General features: G+C 55.4%; 1 protein-coding gene across 1 annotated transcript in view; it reads right to left on the bottom strand.

Moving 5' to 3' along the window:
• Positions 1-14091, bottom strand: part of TNXB (tenascin XB) — a 69657-nt gene that overhangs the window by 39641 nt on the left and 15925 nt on the right. Inside the window, 8 exon segments of the mRNA XM_073005892.1 lie at positions 1557-1862; positions 2227-2517; positions 4608-4904; positions 5937-6305; positions 7439-7808; positions 7810-8180; positions 8973-9236; positions 9414-9570. Of these exon segments, the coding sequence (XP_072861993.1) occupies positions 1557-1862; positions 2227-2517; positions 4608-4904; positions 5937-6305; positions 7439-7808; positions 7810-8180; positions 8973-9236; positions 9414-9570 (2425 nt within the window).

Below are 14091 nucleotides of genomic sequence, written 5' to 3' on the forward strand. Positions count from 1 at the left end.
ACCCCAAGGAATGAATTGCTAAGGCAGGGCTCCAGGCATGAGTGGGAGAAAAATTCTGGGTGAGTGGGATCCAGGGAGGGCCGTGCCCTTCCCTGGCTGGCTCTGGAATCACAGCCCTGTGGGCACCTACCCGCCCCCTGCAGTTAGGTCTCTGCTGAGGCTCCATGGCGTGGGGAGACTGTGGCACAAGGGAAGCCAGCCCTTCTGTGACCCGCTACATGGGGGACTACTTTGGGATAGCAGATTGAGGAAAGAATTGGCAAGAATGACAACCCAGAGGAAGGGAGGGAAGTGGGGAGGAAAAAAGATTACTGGGAAGTGAGAGAGTCAGGGAGAAATTGCAGCTCGCTCTGAAAATGCTTTGCCGCTCCAAACACTATTCTAAGTGTGTGAGGGTGGTTTGTTTTTGTTTTTGTTTTTTGAGATGAAGTCGCTCTGTTGCCCAGGCTGGAGTGCAGTGGTGCCATCTCGGCTCACTGCAAGCTCCGCCTCCCGGGTTCACGCCATTCTCCTGCCTCATCCTCCTGAGCAGCTGGGACTACAGGTGCCCGCCACCATGCTTGGCTAATTTTTTATATTTTTAGTGGAGACAGGGTTTCACCATGTTAGCCAGGATAGTCTCCATCTGATCTCGTGATCCATCTGCCTCGGCCTCCCAAAGTGCTGGGATTACAGGCATGAGCCACCGTGCCCTGTGCCTAGCTTAAGTGTTACATGTATATTAACTCATGTAATTCCAACAGCTCTGTGCAGTGGTAACCATTATCCCCACCTGACAGAAGGGAAAGCTGAGGCACAGAGAGGTTAAGCAATTTGCACAAGGTCCTCCAGGAAGCAAGTTGCAAGGCTGGTAGTGAGTCTCAGGCAGTTGGCTCTGGAGTCTTTGCTCCTAACCACTATCCACACTATCTCTCATCAAATAATTCACAGGCTAGGGGAATGGCACCGGACAGGGAAAGACTGGGGACATGGAGGAACAAGCTGGGGTGCTGGGCTGAACGCAATCCCTTTGCCCTGTTCTAAGCAGGTTGGGAGTCAAGGAGTTGGGAGCTGGGAGGAGTCCTCTTCATGCTGTGAAAGGCTAGAGAAATGTGGTGCTCTTGTCACTTGGATCTGCCACCTCTGAATACAGCAGAAATGGCAGGAGGGTGTGGGCAGCAGGTGACAGAAGCCCAGAAGTGACCATGGCCCAAACCAGACCATGAAGGAGCCCAGTAAAAACTGAGGGGTGAGAACACAGTGACCGAATGGTGAGGACATCTGTGGGGAGGACAGCCCCAGGTGGAAGGATGAGTCCAGGTGCTTGGAATGGGGGATAATAGGACCTGCCCTTGGAGATGAAGGAGTGAGGCTGAGAAAGAGATGAGGAGCTGGAGGCTGGATGACGGGGACCTGGCATGCAGAGGACAGGAGAGCAGTGGGGGAGGAAGTGGGTGGAGGCTTTGGCAAAATGAGCTGAGAAGGCGAAGGTGGAGGGAGGCTGGAAGGAGCCCCAGCCAAGTCCTGCTCACAGGATGGGGCTAGCAGGGGAGGGAGGCCTGGCAGCCATGACTCACCAGTCTTGGCCACCACAGACTCGGGCCCCACACGCTGCCTGCCACGAAGCCCGTAGAGGTTCATCTTATACTTCCGGTCGGGATCCAGGCCGGGGACGGTAACCTCATTCTCATCCCCCGCAACAGGCACTGCCTGGGGCTGCCCCTGTGCATCCTTGTACTGGACCATGAACGAGTCGAAGGGGCCCTGGGCCACCGTCCATGAGAGGCGCAAAGAGTCTGGGGTCACACCGGTCACTGTCAGTTCCCCCAGGAGGGGCTGCTCCAGGGACTCGGGGTGGGGGGGCTCCTCTTTCCTCTCTGGAGCTGTAAACAAGAAGATCCAGCCAGGTGCTGAACTGGCAGCCTGGGAGGCTGGGGCTTAGGGTTTGGACGGGCTGTCATACCTACGGGGGGTGGAGGGTCACTAGTCCATTAATTTGAGGGCTAAACTTCTGGGAAGCCTGACACAGCCAGGGTATGACACACCTTCTGGGCCTCGGGGAGCTGCTGCTTGGGATGGAAGGGGCCCAGCAGTGCGGGGGAGACTGGCTGCCCCTCAGCCCAGGAGTGGGGCCAGGAAGCTGGAGTCAGCTATCTTCCTGGGGGACCCCAGCTGGTTTCGGGCTGAAGGCAAGTGTGCAGAGGGCTAAGAAGGGGTCACATGGGGGCTGAGGTGGCTGTTACTCACCAGTGGTGCCATCGGCCGTGAGGGGGCCATACCGCTTCTTATTCGCGATTCCAAACAGAGTGAATCTGTACTTGTGGTCAGGGTCCAGTGAGGAGACAACAAATGAACGCTCAGGCCCTTCCACAGGTACCACCTGGGGCCGTCCATCCTTGTCCCTGTACTGGACCATGAAGGTGTCAAACTGGCCCTCAGGGACAGTCCAGGAGAGGTGCAGTGAGTCTGGGGTAGGGTCTGTCACCCACAGGTTTCCCAGACGGGGTGGAGTCCCTGGACGTGGGTCACTCTGAGGCACTAGGAACAGTGGGTAGAGAGAAGGGAGGGGCTTAGGTCCAAGGAGAACGAGGAAGCCAAATCCCACATGGGAATGCTGTGTGAGGCTGTGCAGGTTGTTCACTGTACAAAAGTGCATTTGCTGAGGGAGTACAAAGGGACTGAAATCCAGCCAGCACTCTGCTTGCCGAGCTGTGTGCCCTGGTGAGGAGTGGTGTCCACTTAAAGGAACGGGTGCCTTCTTCCAAACGGCATGGAAGCACCGCGTGGACTAGTGTGGCTCTGCCTCCAACCACAAACTGGAGCAGCAGGGAGCTTCAGAAAGAGGGGAGCCCAGCCAGGCCCTTCCACATCTCCATAGCCAGGGAAATCTTCCCAGTACAACCTCCACTGCTTCCAAGCCTAACTACTAGCTGGCTTCTTCTCTGCGAGAGGAGAGCACAATCCTTGAAGTGTTTTAATGTGGGACAGCTTCCCTCATCTATGCTGCGGGCCTCTCCTCCTCCTTCGGAACTTTGACCCATGGATGGACTCCCTCACCTGCAGCACTGACCCTTCACTCCCCAGCAGCTGTGCCATCAGCATTTCAACAAGCTACTGTTACACCCCTCCCCACCCCCACTCTGTGTGCCTCTCTCTCCAGCCTCCATCTTCCCTCTTTGCTCTCATTCCCAGCCCAGATTCCAGAAAGTGATGTCTACACTGATTGTAGCCACGTCCTCACCTCCACCACCCTCACGATCCAGCTTCACCCCTCCACCAGGCAGCAGCTCTCATGGAGGCCAGTGGTGGCCTTGCCATTGCTAAATCCTGTGGACACTCCGTAGCCCTTGATTCACTGTTCTGGAATCTGACAAGTCCAACCACGCCCTCCTTCCTGGAGCCCAGGACAGCACCCTCCCCAGTTCTGCGCCTCCCTGCAAGTCACTCCTCAAGCTACCCTGTGGGCCCTTCTTCCTCCGCCTCCGCTGTGAGCGTAGGCTGTGCCCGGGGTTCCAGTGACCCTGTCTCTTCCCCAACCCCACACTGCTACTCTGGCGCCTCAATTCTCCTGACCTATAAAGTAGGTATGCCTCCCAGGTGTGCTTTATGGAGTGCGATGATCCACTTTGAACATCTTGATCACAATCGACTCTCAATAAATGCACAAAAGGTATTTATGTAAGTGTCCCTTAGATGTTGATCTAAGTTTATCTAAGGCATTATTCCCCACCTCTGCTGCTCCCTGCCTCAGGGAATGGGACTGTCTCATCCAGAACCCTGGGGGCTGCCTGGTACGCCTTGCTTTCCGCCTCCCACATCCAGCCCCACTGCCACCATCCCAACTGACCCATCGTCTTTGTTGTTGTTGTTGTTGTTGAGACAGGGTGTTGCTCTGTGCAGAGTGTGGATAGCACCCAGGCTGGAGTACAGTAGCACAATCATGGCTCACTGCAGCCTCGGTCTCCTGGGCTCAAGCGATCCTCCCACCTCAGTCTCTCAAGGAGCTGGGACTACAGGCACGCACCACCACACCTGGCTAATATATTTTGTCGTAGTAGAGATGGGGGGTCTCACTATGTTGCCAGGTTGGTCTCAAACTCCTAGCCTCAAGCGATCCTCCTGCCTTGGCCTCCCAAGGTGCTGGGATTATAGGCAGGATCAACCCTGCCAGCCCTTACCAGCTCTTAACTCACTTCTCCAGCTAGTCTCAGCAGCCACCGTGCTATTTGCAAGACAAATATCTAGTCACGTCACTCTCCCACTTTACCCTCAGAGGCCCTCTAGGGGCCTTCAAATGAGGCCCAAGCCCCTCAGTACAACACAGGAAGCCCTGAGACCAGGCCCTTTGGCACCCCCACATGCCCTGTTCTCCAGCCAGAGGAAACTGTGACAGTGATTCTCTTACTGGCCATGCTCTCCCCACCTCGATCATCGTGACTCCCCCAGGGTGCACCGAGCTTCTCAAACTCTGTGCCTGCCCCACCACTACTTTCCCTTCAGAATTCAGCTCATGCACCACTGCCTCCAGGAAGCCTTCCTGGAGCTCCCTCCCAAAGCAGGTTCCCAAAGCACTGAGGAAACCTCCTTCAGGACAGTACAGAGGGCAGGGTGTTGCTGCTGTCACTCACAGATCTTGGCTTCAGTCACCAGGGGACCATGCCTCTTCTTGCCAACGAACCCATACAGGACAAATTTGTACTTGCGGCCAGGATCCAGGGAGGTGATGACGGCTGAGCGCTGGGGCCCCTCCACGGGCACCACCTGGGGCTGCCCATCCCTGTCTTTGTACTGGATCACGAAGGAGTCAAACTCGCCCTCGGGGACTGTCCAGCGCAAGAGCAAGGAGTCGGAGGTCCTGTCTGTCACCGTCAGCTCACCCAGGCGTGGTGGGCCTGAGGACTTCCCAGGCTTCTCCTCATCCTTGTCTGGAGTTTGGGAGGCAAAAGCAAAGCATAGTGGACTCAACTGTTCTCTTTTCTGTGTCTCCTTCCCTCTCCCCTGCCCACCTCACTTCATCCTTGATAGCTTCCTCCCTGGAAGACTCTATCTCCCCACCCCTCAGTGACCAGCTCTCCTGGAAGAGAGGCATTTCCCTCTCAATCTCTGCTCCTTCCCTTGTGACAGTTTATCCATTCCTCACAGGGTCTTGTTCCGTTTGCACCCCAGGATCTTTGGGGGGTTTCAGGTCCCCCCTGGGTTCTGTATGAGAGTTTCAAGCCTCCCCGCTGCAGCTTCAGAGCAGTCTGAAGGCTCCTCTGCCAACCTGAGCTGCTTTCTCTCTTACCACCCTCTCTGAGCTTGACCTGGAGCTGGGGGATGAGTCAGCCACCCTGGTCCCACAGAGAGGAACAAAGAGGGGGTGTGAGAGCCAGGTACTCCAGGACCTGTCTTTCGCTGGTCCTGCAAACCTCATCCATGTCTGAAGTCCTGATGGTTGTGGAGCCCTCTGCCCCAAGGAGCCTTCACCCCCAGCAGAAACTGGCTGATGGGACCACGGACTGCTGTCCACTGCAAACCAGGCTCTCAGGGATGAGGTGTTGGGAGCTAAGAGTCAGTGTCCAGAGGCTTTACCATGCCCACCCTGAAAGATCTACAGGGCAGGGCAGGGCAGAGGAGCAACCGAAGAGTAGGGGCAGGGGAAAGGGCAAGGAAAGCTGCAGGTGGAGGGCCAGGGACCTTCAGCCTCTCTTCTGGAATCTCTGTCCCACTCTTGGCCTTTTTACCTCTGCCTCTTTCCCCTCTCCCCACCTATCCTCATCATTGCTCTGAGATCCTCCTCGATCCATCTTCCTGCTGAACCTGCAATTCCTTTTCTCTCCTTTTCTCCTCTATCCAGCCCCAAACACCAGCTCTGCCCTTCACTGGCCCCTCAATATCTATCCTACCTCTGAAGTCCCAACAGCCCCAGTTCCTGCCCCAATCTCAGGATATTGATCTGAGCAGAGTCAAATATGTACCCATAATGCCTTGGTAGATGACGGGGTCAGAGGGCTTGCCCCCAGGAGGGACCCCACGAAGTGACAGCTCGTACGGGGCTCCAGGAGCAGGTGGAGGCACCAGAGCCTGGCGGACGTCCCCTGGCAGCACTTCCTCATGTGCCCCCGGCCCCTCGGGCACCCGCAGGCGCAGTTGGAAGTGGGCAAAGGTGTCGGGCTGGGCGGTCCAGACCACACGGAGGCGCCCTGTCTCATCTCTGCCCAGCACCCTCAACTCTCCCAGCTCCTGGGGGCGCTGCTGCAAGAGAGGAGCCTGGGCCCCTTGGGTCGTTGAGGGGCCTGAGGGAGGAGGCTCATCGGTAGTCCCCAAGAGGCCCGAGGGTGAGGACCCTGGGAAGGGGCAGGGTGAGAAAAAGAGGAGAGTCCAGTATGAGAATTAGAAAGGAATCCCCAGTTCCCAGGTTCTGCCCTCCAGCCTTTAAGAGCCGTGGGGCCCTACCCTCTTCTACTTCTGGTTCCATCACCTGGGCCACTCCCTCCTCCCAAAGGTCAGCCAGTCCTCCAAACACCCCCATCTACCACATTCCTGAGCAGATGGGCCTGTGCTTCAGGCAGGTGATAAATAAAATAAAGCCTGCTGTCCCTCACCCCACAAGGCTTCCATGACCTCCAGCCCCTGGAGACTTCCATGTCCCTCCCCACATACATCCCCCCCCACTGGGTGGTGGTCAGGTGGCTTCCATTAGTGCTGCAGTGAGAAGCCTGGAAGAAAGACAGTGGTGTTAGAGAGGGAGGATGCAAGAGGAGAGTGGGCAGTGGGAAGAGAAAGAGGGCGTGGGGGTGGACATCCAGGTCAGGTGGCATCTGGGCCCTATGGGGGAAGAAGAGGTCCACCACCCACCCCACAGCAGCCACAGGGTGCCCTTTGCCCAAGCCCAGACATCGTTCCTGTGGGAGAGACCAGCATAAAGTGAGCCAGAGGGTCTGAAAAGCCAGATCAAGAAGCAGTGGTTTCACCTCCCCGACATACAGTTGCTGCCTGATGGCACCCAGGCCACCCCCACGCAGTTCTGATGTTTCCCTTCAAGGTCAAGGCCCAATTGTGGAAAACAGTAACCACTGACCACAGTCTTGAGCCACTCTCACCACAGTGAGTCAGAACGGGAATCACTGTTTTCAATTCCCAGCCCACTCAAACTGCTCCAGTGAACCTTTGCAGGCGCCCCAACCACATCCCCCTCTATTGCCTAAAATAGCAATCCTGGAAGTGTCCCAGGAACCCCAAAGAAGGCGCTGCCTTGACCTTAGGCATCCACAGGATGGATGCCAGGACCCTGGGGGTGGGGACCTCTTCTAGGGACACTGGACTCGTGCTTTGTCCTGGGGCCCCCTGGAGCCTCGGCCAGGTAGCGCCAGAAGGTAGAAGGGTGCCAGTGGCAGCAGGAGGAACTCATGAATGCAGGCTCCAACGGCAGGTGAGGCTGGACAAGGCATGGGTGTCCCGTGGCCCCAGCCCACGCTACCTGTGGTGGTGATGAAGGCGTAGGACTTGGAGGTCTGCCCCGCCCGCACCCCGTGGACCTCCACGTGGTAGGTGGTGCCGGGCCTGAGGTCGGGCAGGCTGACGGTGCGCGTGGTGCCCGGCACGGTCAGCTCACCGCCGGGGCCCTCTGCAGGCGGTTGAGGCCGCCAGCGCAGCACCACGCGCTCGAACTGGCCGCGGAGCCCGTCGAGAGACACGAGAAGCGCGCCATCGGCGGAACTGCCCAGCACCTCTGGCTTGGGGTGGCGGGGCGCAGCCACCCGGTCGACACCTTCAGGCGAGAGGCCGTAGATTCCCTGGTTGGAGTCCCGTTTCCTGGTGCCGGGGTCAGGGCTGGCGGTGGGCCGGGGGGTGGCGGGTCAGGGGTGCGGGGGAGCCGGCGGGGGCGGCGGCCAACAGACGCCGCTGCAAGTATTCATGGATGTGGCGCGCCACCGACGTGTAAGTCTGGTTGGCCCGCAGTGGGTAGCCGTGAACCCGCAGGTGGCGCTCCAGGTCCTGCACCGTGCCGCGGAAACGGCTCAGCTCGGCCGTCAGGTTGCCCCAAGGCCGCCGTGGGGGCTGGGACAGGCTTGGCCTGGGCGAGGACTCCTCCTCCCCTTCCTCTGCGGGCCTCGAGGGCCTAGGGGGCCGTGGGGGCCGCGGGGCTGGGGCTGGCCGGGGCCGGGGCTTGGGGGGCGGGGCTGGGGGGCGCACCTCCGGGTAACTGTAGTGGCCTGGTGCTGCCAGGGGCGAAAAAGGGGAGGAGAACAGGTCAGTGGCAGCTCCCTCCGGCACTCCTCCCCGGCAGCCCCTCCCTCGATCCCTCCCACCAGAGCCAGAGGCCTCTTCCCTGTGCCCCAGCCCCACCTGGAAACAGAACGGAGAGAAATCGGTCAGTGTCCCGGAGCCCCCCCCCATTCCCCTCCAAGCCCACCACTGTTGGTGCCCTAGAAAGAAGAGAGAAGCCCGTGGGTGGGGCCCTGTAGCTGAAGGAGAGAAAGGGGAGTCCGGGAAGAGAACGTGAGCTACAGCGAGGTGGGTGTCCCCCTGTCACAGGAAAAGAAAAATATCCAGGTATCTGTTAAGAAACCTCGAGGTTTAGTGGAAAATCACTGCTGTGAGACCCACCTCCCAGCAATTCCAATCCTAAAGTCAACAGGACTGATGACCTCTAATCTGCCTAATTCCAGTCCCACAAGATCTATCAGCAAAAGGCCTGTCCCTGTAACTAAATTTAAATAAGAACCTCCCTTAACTGACTGGATCAGGCAGCATCTCCTATTCACTTCTCTCCCTGGGGCGGTTCCTTTCACAGGCTAACCTGCAACCTTCTTACAGGACTCCAGGCATCTGAGGGCTCTGTCTCCCCAGTGGCCTCAGGACAGACCAAGGCCCTCAGCAGGTGCCTCGAGACTGCCACACACCTGCCAGATGCATTCAGAGGAGCCTGTGAGCCCTGAGCCTGGGCTCCTGAGGAGGAGGATCCAAGGCTGGGAAACGAGGGCCCTTCCCTAACCTCTGGCCAGCCATACCTGTGTTGGCCCTGACGGAAGCTGGGTAGCTGACTGCCCGGCCCCGCTCCGCTGTGACAGTCACCACATATTCCACGCCTGGCATCAGGTCAGTCAGCAGCGTCCCGTCTGCTTCAGGGGGCACTTCCAGCCGCACCCTCTGGTTGCCGGCACTGACGTAGGACACCACAAATCGGTCTACCTCGGCCTGGGGACGCAGCCAGCCAAGCTCCAGTGTTGTCGGCGTCACAGCTACCACTCGGAGGTCCTGGGGCCCATCGATCACTAGCCAGGTTAAAGAGAAGGAGGGCTCAGGCGGGTGTCTGGTTCTTCAGTCATCATCTTTCCTTCCAAGAGCCTAGCCCCCATCCAGTCCCTTCCCTCTGCCCTCCCAGGGGGCAGATTCCCTCTCCAGTCAAGATCTCCACTCAGGACACCCCTCCCCACAGCCCCAGCGCTCACTGGTGGTGATGGTCTTGGAGGCAGGAGGGCCCCAGCTGGTCCCTCGAAGGGCTCGGACAGTGACCTGGTACTCCTGTCCAGGGGCCAGTCCTCTCTGGTCATAGGCTGAGGCAGAGCTTGGAACCCGTGCTGTGAATGGGGGGCTCGCCCCCTCTGTCTGTGAGAGACAGCACCAGGTGGCTTAGGGGCTGGCACTCTCGCCTCTGCTGCTCAATCCCCCTTATCTCTTCTTTCTCTAGTTCTCAGTGTCAACATGGGACTGTGTGGAACTTGACCCTGTACAAGCTGGGGAGCAAACATGCCGAGTGCGCTAACTCCTTGTGAGCCACTGTTCTAGGTGATGTACATACATGAACTCACTTAATTCTCCCAACAACCCTACAAAACAGGTCCTATTAGTCCCATTTTACAGATAAGGAAACTGAGACACAGAAGGACAAGTATCTTGCCAAGGTCACCAACACCAAGAAAACAGCAAGGATTTAGGCCCTGGCAGTGTGAGGTCCCAGAGACCCCTCTCGTGGGCACCCCCTGCTCATCTGCCAGAGTCCCCTCTCATGGGCACCACGTGTTCATCTGCCAGAATTCCACCCAGCATGCACTAGGACTCTCCCTCCGGCTTTGCCCTGGCAACTCTGACTACCTGGGCATGAGAGGCTTCTCCTAAGCTCAGTCCTGTCAGAACAAATGAAGTCGATCAAGGATGCCCTTCAAGCTGCACTTTCTCCTTAAGGGGGCTGCCTCACCCTCTGAACCTGCCGGCAGACGCCTGCTCATGGCTATGTAATAGGAGTGGGACTCACATCACCACCTTTCCCTCGAGGGACTTTTCTTGTCTCTTCACCCGGGTTGTAGGCTCCTCAAAACAAGACCCACCCTCTCAAAGTTCCACAAATATGTTTCCTGATTGTTGATTTTGCACCTGGCATCATGCTGGGCATTGGAGACACAAAAATAAAATATATGGTCCCTGTCCTCAGGTAGCTCACACTCTAGTAGCTAAACGTATGGCCACATCTTGACTATATGAAATACTAAAACAATCTCTATGCTTAGGAAATGCTTGTGAGAAAACAACACTCCTACAAGGGTACATTTAAGGAATTATGATTATGTGTGGTGGCCCCAAAGGAAATCTACTGGACCCTGCTCCAGGCAGGGTCTCCTGGAGTGCCCACCGCTGGGAAACAGGAGGAACTGGACATCTGTGAGCATTCTAACAGCCCCACATTTCGCCGTGCTGTCCAGCTAGGATAGCCGCTAAGGACGCTCTGTTCTGCCTAGCTATGTTGGCCGTGATGGGGACACCTCCATTCAGCCAAGTAGGATTGGAAATTTCAAAAGGTACTCTCCTAAACCAAGAGAGCTGTGGGGAAATCAACATAGTAAATACCAAAGTATAAAACCAGATGAGAAGGCCACGTAGAGATTTCTGGGTTGAGGATGAAGTAAAGCTTTGTCAGTTTTCTGGGCTGAAAAGGTTTCCTGGGCACACAGGACCTCCAGCCCTCTCCTATTCATCCTGCCCTAGTATACCCCAGCTAGGAAGCCTTGGGTTGGCCTCAACTCAAGACCCATGAAATCCTTACCGTTCCCAGAATTTATTTGTTCATTTTCTCTGTGTGTGTGTCTCTTTCTCTTTATCCACACCCACCCCAACCCTGCCGCTGCAACACACACACCTTGGATGCTCCCTGATGATATCTGGTTCTTTCAGTGAGGCAAGCCTATCCCCAGAGTTCTTCTCTCATAAGACCAACATATATATATACACACATATGTATGTATATCCTTTAGATACTTCTTGGTTCCTCCTGAAATCCATCTGGGAACAGTCCCCTAAAAGCCCATCAACCTAACCCATGTCTCCCACATCTGCTAGCACCATCTTGCTGGTCTGAAGCAGGCTTTCTTTTTTCTTTTCTTTTCTTTTTTTTCTTTTTTTTTTGACAGGGAGTTTCACTCCTGTTGCCCAGGCTGGAGTGCAATGGTATGATCTCAGCTCATTGCGAGTTCTGCCTCCCGGGTTCAAGTGATTCTCCTGCCTCAGCCTCCTGAGTAGCTGGGATTACAGGCATGCACCACCATATCTAGCTAATTTTGTATTTTTAGTAGAGATGGGGTTTCTCTATGTTGGTTAGGCTGGTCTCAAACTCCCGACCTCAGGTGATCCACCCACCTTGGCCTCCCAAAGTGCTGGGATTATAGGCATGAGTCACCACACCTGGCCCTGAAGCAGCATCAAACAGATGCTGGCAGCTGGCTCTGCCCTTTGGTGAAGCTTGGATGCTTCACTGATTTTTTTTTTTTTTTGAGATGGAGTTCCGCTCTTGTTGCCCAGACTGGAGTGCAATGGCACGAGCTCAGCTCGCTGCAACCTCCGCCTCCCAGATTCAAGGGATTCTCCTGCCTCAGCCTCCCAAGTAGCTGGATTACAGGCATGTACCACCATGCCCGGCTAATTTTGTATTTTCAGTAGAGATGGGGTTTCATTATGTTGGTCAGGCTGTTCTCAAACTCTTGACCTCAGGTGATCCACCCACCTTGGCCTCCCAAAGTGCTGGGATTACAGGCATGAGCCACTGCACCTGGCCTGCTTCACTGATTTTGTTCTTGGGACGTCTTAGACCTTATCCCAATATTAATCTCGTGGCTCCAGATGAAGAACTCTACCTTGGCTGGTCCTTGGAGCTTATCTCACCCTCATCGCTGTTTTTAGACTAGACCTAAGCAAAAACTTCTCTGAGGCTGCAAGGTTTTGAGTCCCAGTGAACACTCAGCCTAGCCCTGGTTTCCAGGCTGCAGGACACACCCAGACAAGGAATATCTGAACCTTTCTCTCATTCAGGAACTCATCTCCCTCGGTTTCCCCGTGCTTTCTCTCACATTCATAGTGGGGCTAGCACTTTGCGAAATAGCAACATTCCTTCACTTAGTGGGCCTCAGGCTGGAGGGGCATCAGAATCACCTGGAGGGCTTGTTGCAATACAGGTTACTGGGCTCTGTGCCCAGACTTTCTGACTCAGTAGATCTGGGGAGGGGAGTCTGACAATCTGCCTGCCTAACATACTCCCAGGTGATGCTGATGCTGCAGGTCCAGGGAACCCACTTTGAGAACCACTGAGTCACGGTAACAATGCCACATATGCAGGGAGAGGAGAAACCTCCTCCTTCTGCATTCTGAAAAATAATTTCAATAACTAGGTGTGTCCCTTGATCTGGAATAGCAGAGTTTGGGCTTTGAGAGAGAAGTGCTTCTGGGAAGAGGGAAGGGAAGAGGTAGAGATAGGCTTCTAGGATGACAGCAGCAGCCAGAGGACAGACAACTACTGAATATACTCTGTGCCCACAGAAATGGACAGAGGGTAGCTGGGCATTGTGGCAGGTATCTGTAATCCCAGCTACTCAGGAGGCTGAGGCAGGAGAATCGTTTGAACCTGGGAAGCGGAGGCTGCAGTGAGCCGAGATTGCTCCATAGCACTCCAGCCTGAGCAATAAGAGCGAAACTCCGTCTCAAAAAAAGAAAAGAAAATAGACAGATGGCACTTGCCAAGGCAGAAGGTATGATACTAGGGGCCAGCTACAGAGAGCAGAAAGCATGGTCTGAGGGCTGGTAGCCCAGGCCCAAGAGGAGTGTCTGGGGACCAATTTTACAGGAGTGCCTTCTACACCCAGGCTCAGAGAAGACCCAGAATGTGACAGACGCCCATACTGAGAGCAGAATGGATGAACTAAGAACATGGCCGAGCCTGGCACAGGCCAACTTGGCACCGCCACCCTGGCTCTGAGTGGGGGAGAAAGTCTAGGGCATCAACTGGAAAGCGGCACCCTTGACAACACCAATGATGGGTTTGTGTTTATTTACTCAGAGCAGGAGACAACTGCTGCCCTAAAAGCTCCTCTTATCTCAAGTGTTTATTTTAATTCTTCTTTCCCTGAAGTTTCTTAGGAAACTTCCTTTTCAAAGTCCCACCCTTTCAAGCTTAGAGCTATGTAAATAATATACACAGAGAAGAAGAGAGCGGGAGAAACATGTGAAAATGTTAGCAGTGCTTGTTTTAGTGAGGGGCAGCCAGGAATTGTTTTTCTTTTCTCTAGTTGCCAAATTCTTGTCTCGTGATTAAAGTATTTTTAAAATAACAACAACAAAAAAAAGATGTTTAAACAGAAGAAAAAATTCAAGCTATCTTGGTTGCGCCACAAAGTTGAGATTTCTGCTTCTGCTTTGGCTGGAGAGTGAGGAGAGGCAGAACGTGGTAGGGGGCTGGCCCGAGGAGCATAATGACAAGACAAAGCAAAGTGGAGTGAGGATGACAGTTCCTCTGAGCTGTCCCCTTCTGTCCTAGTGCCTTCTGAGGCCTTAGGCCTGGGGAGTTGTTTATTTTTACAGAGTCCGGGCTAAGCTGATGAAGATGAGGGTGACATGGCCCACACCCCATGGCATTTGTGGGATGATGCAGGAAAACATGAGTTCGATGGTAGAAATGTCAGAAGATTTGGAGCTAGGGAAATGACCATATCTTAAAAGCCCAGTCTGCATAAGGAGAGGTCCCAAATGAGTGACTACAAGGCTTTGTCCTTAGGGTATTCCCTCTAATGTTTTAAGAGCAAGTTGGATGGCCGGGCGTGGTGGCTCATGCCTGTAATCCCAGCACTTTAGGAGGCTGAGGCGGGCAGA

The sequence above is a fragment of the Chlorocebus sabaeus genome, chromosome 17 (genome assembly GCF_047675955.1).
Source record: "Chlorocebus sabaeus isolate Y175 chromosome 17, mChlSab1.0.hap1, whole genome shotgun sequence".
Taxonomy (NCBI): domain Eukaryota; kingdom Metazoa; phylum Chordata; class Mammalia; order Primates; family Cercopithecidae; genus Chlorocebus; species Chlorocebus sabaeus.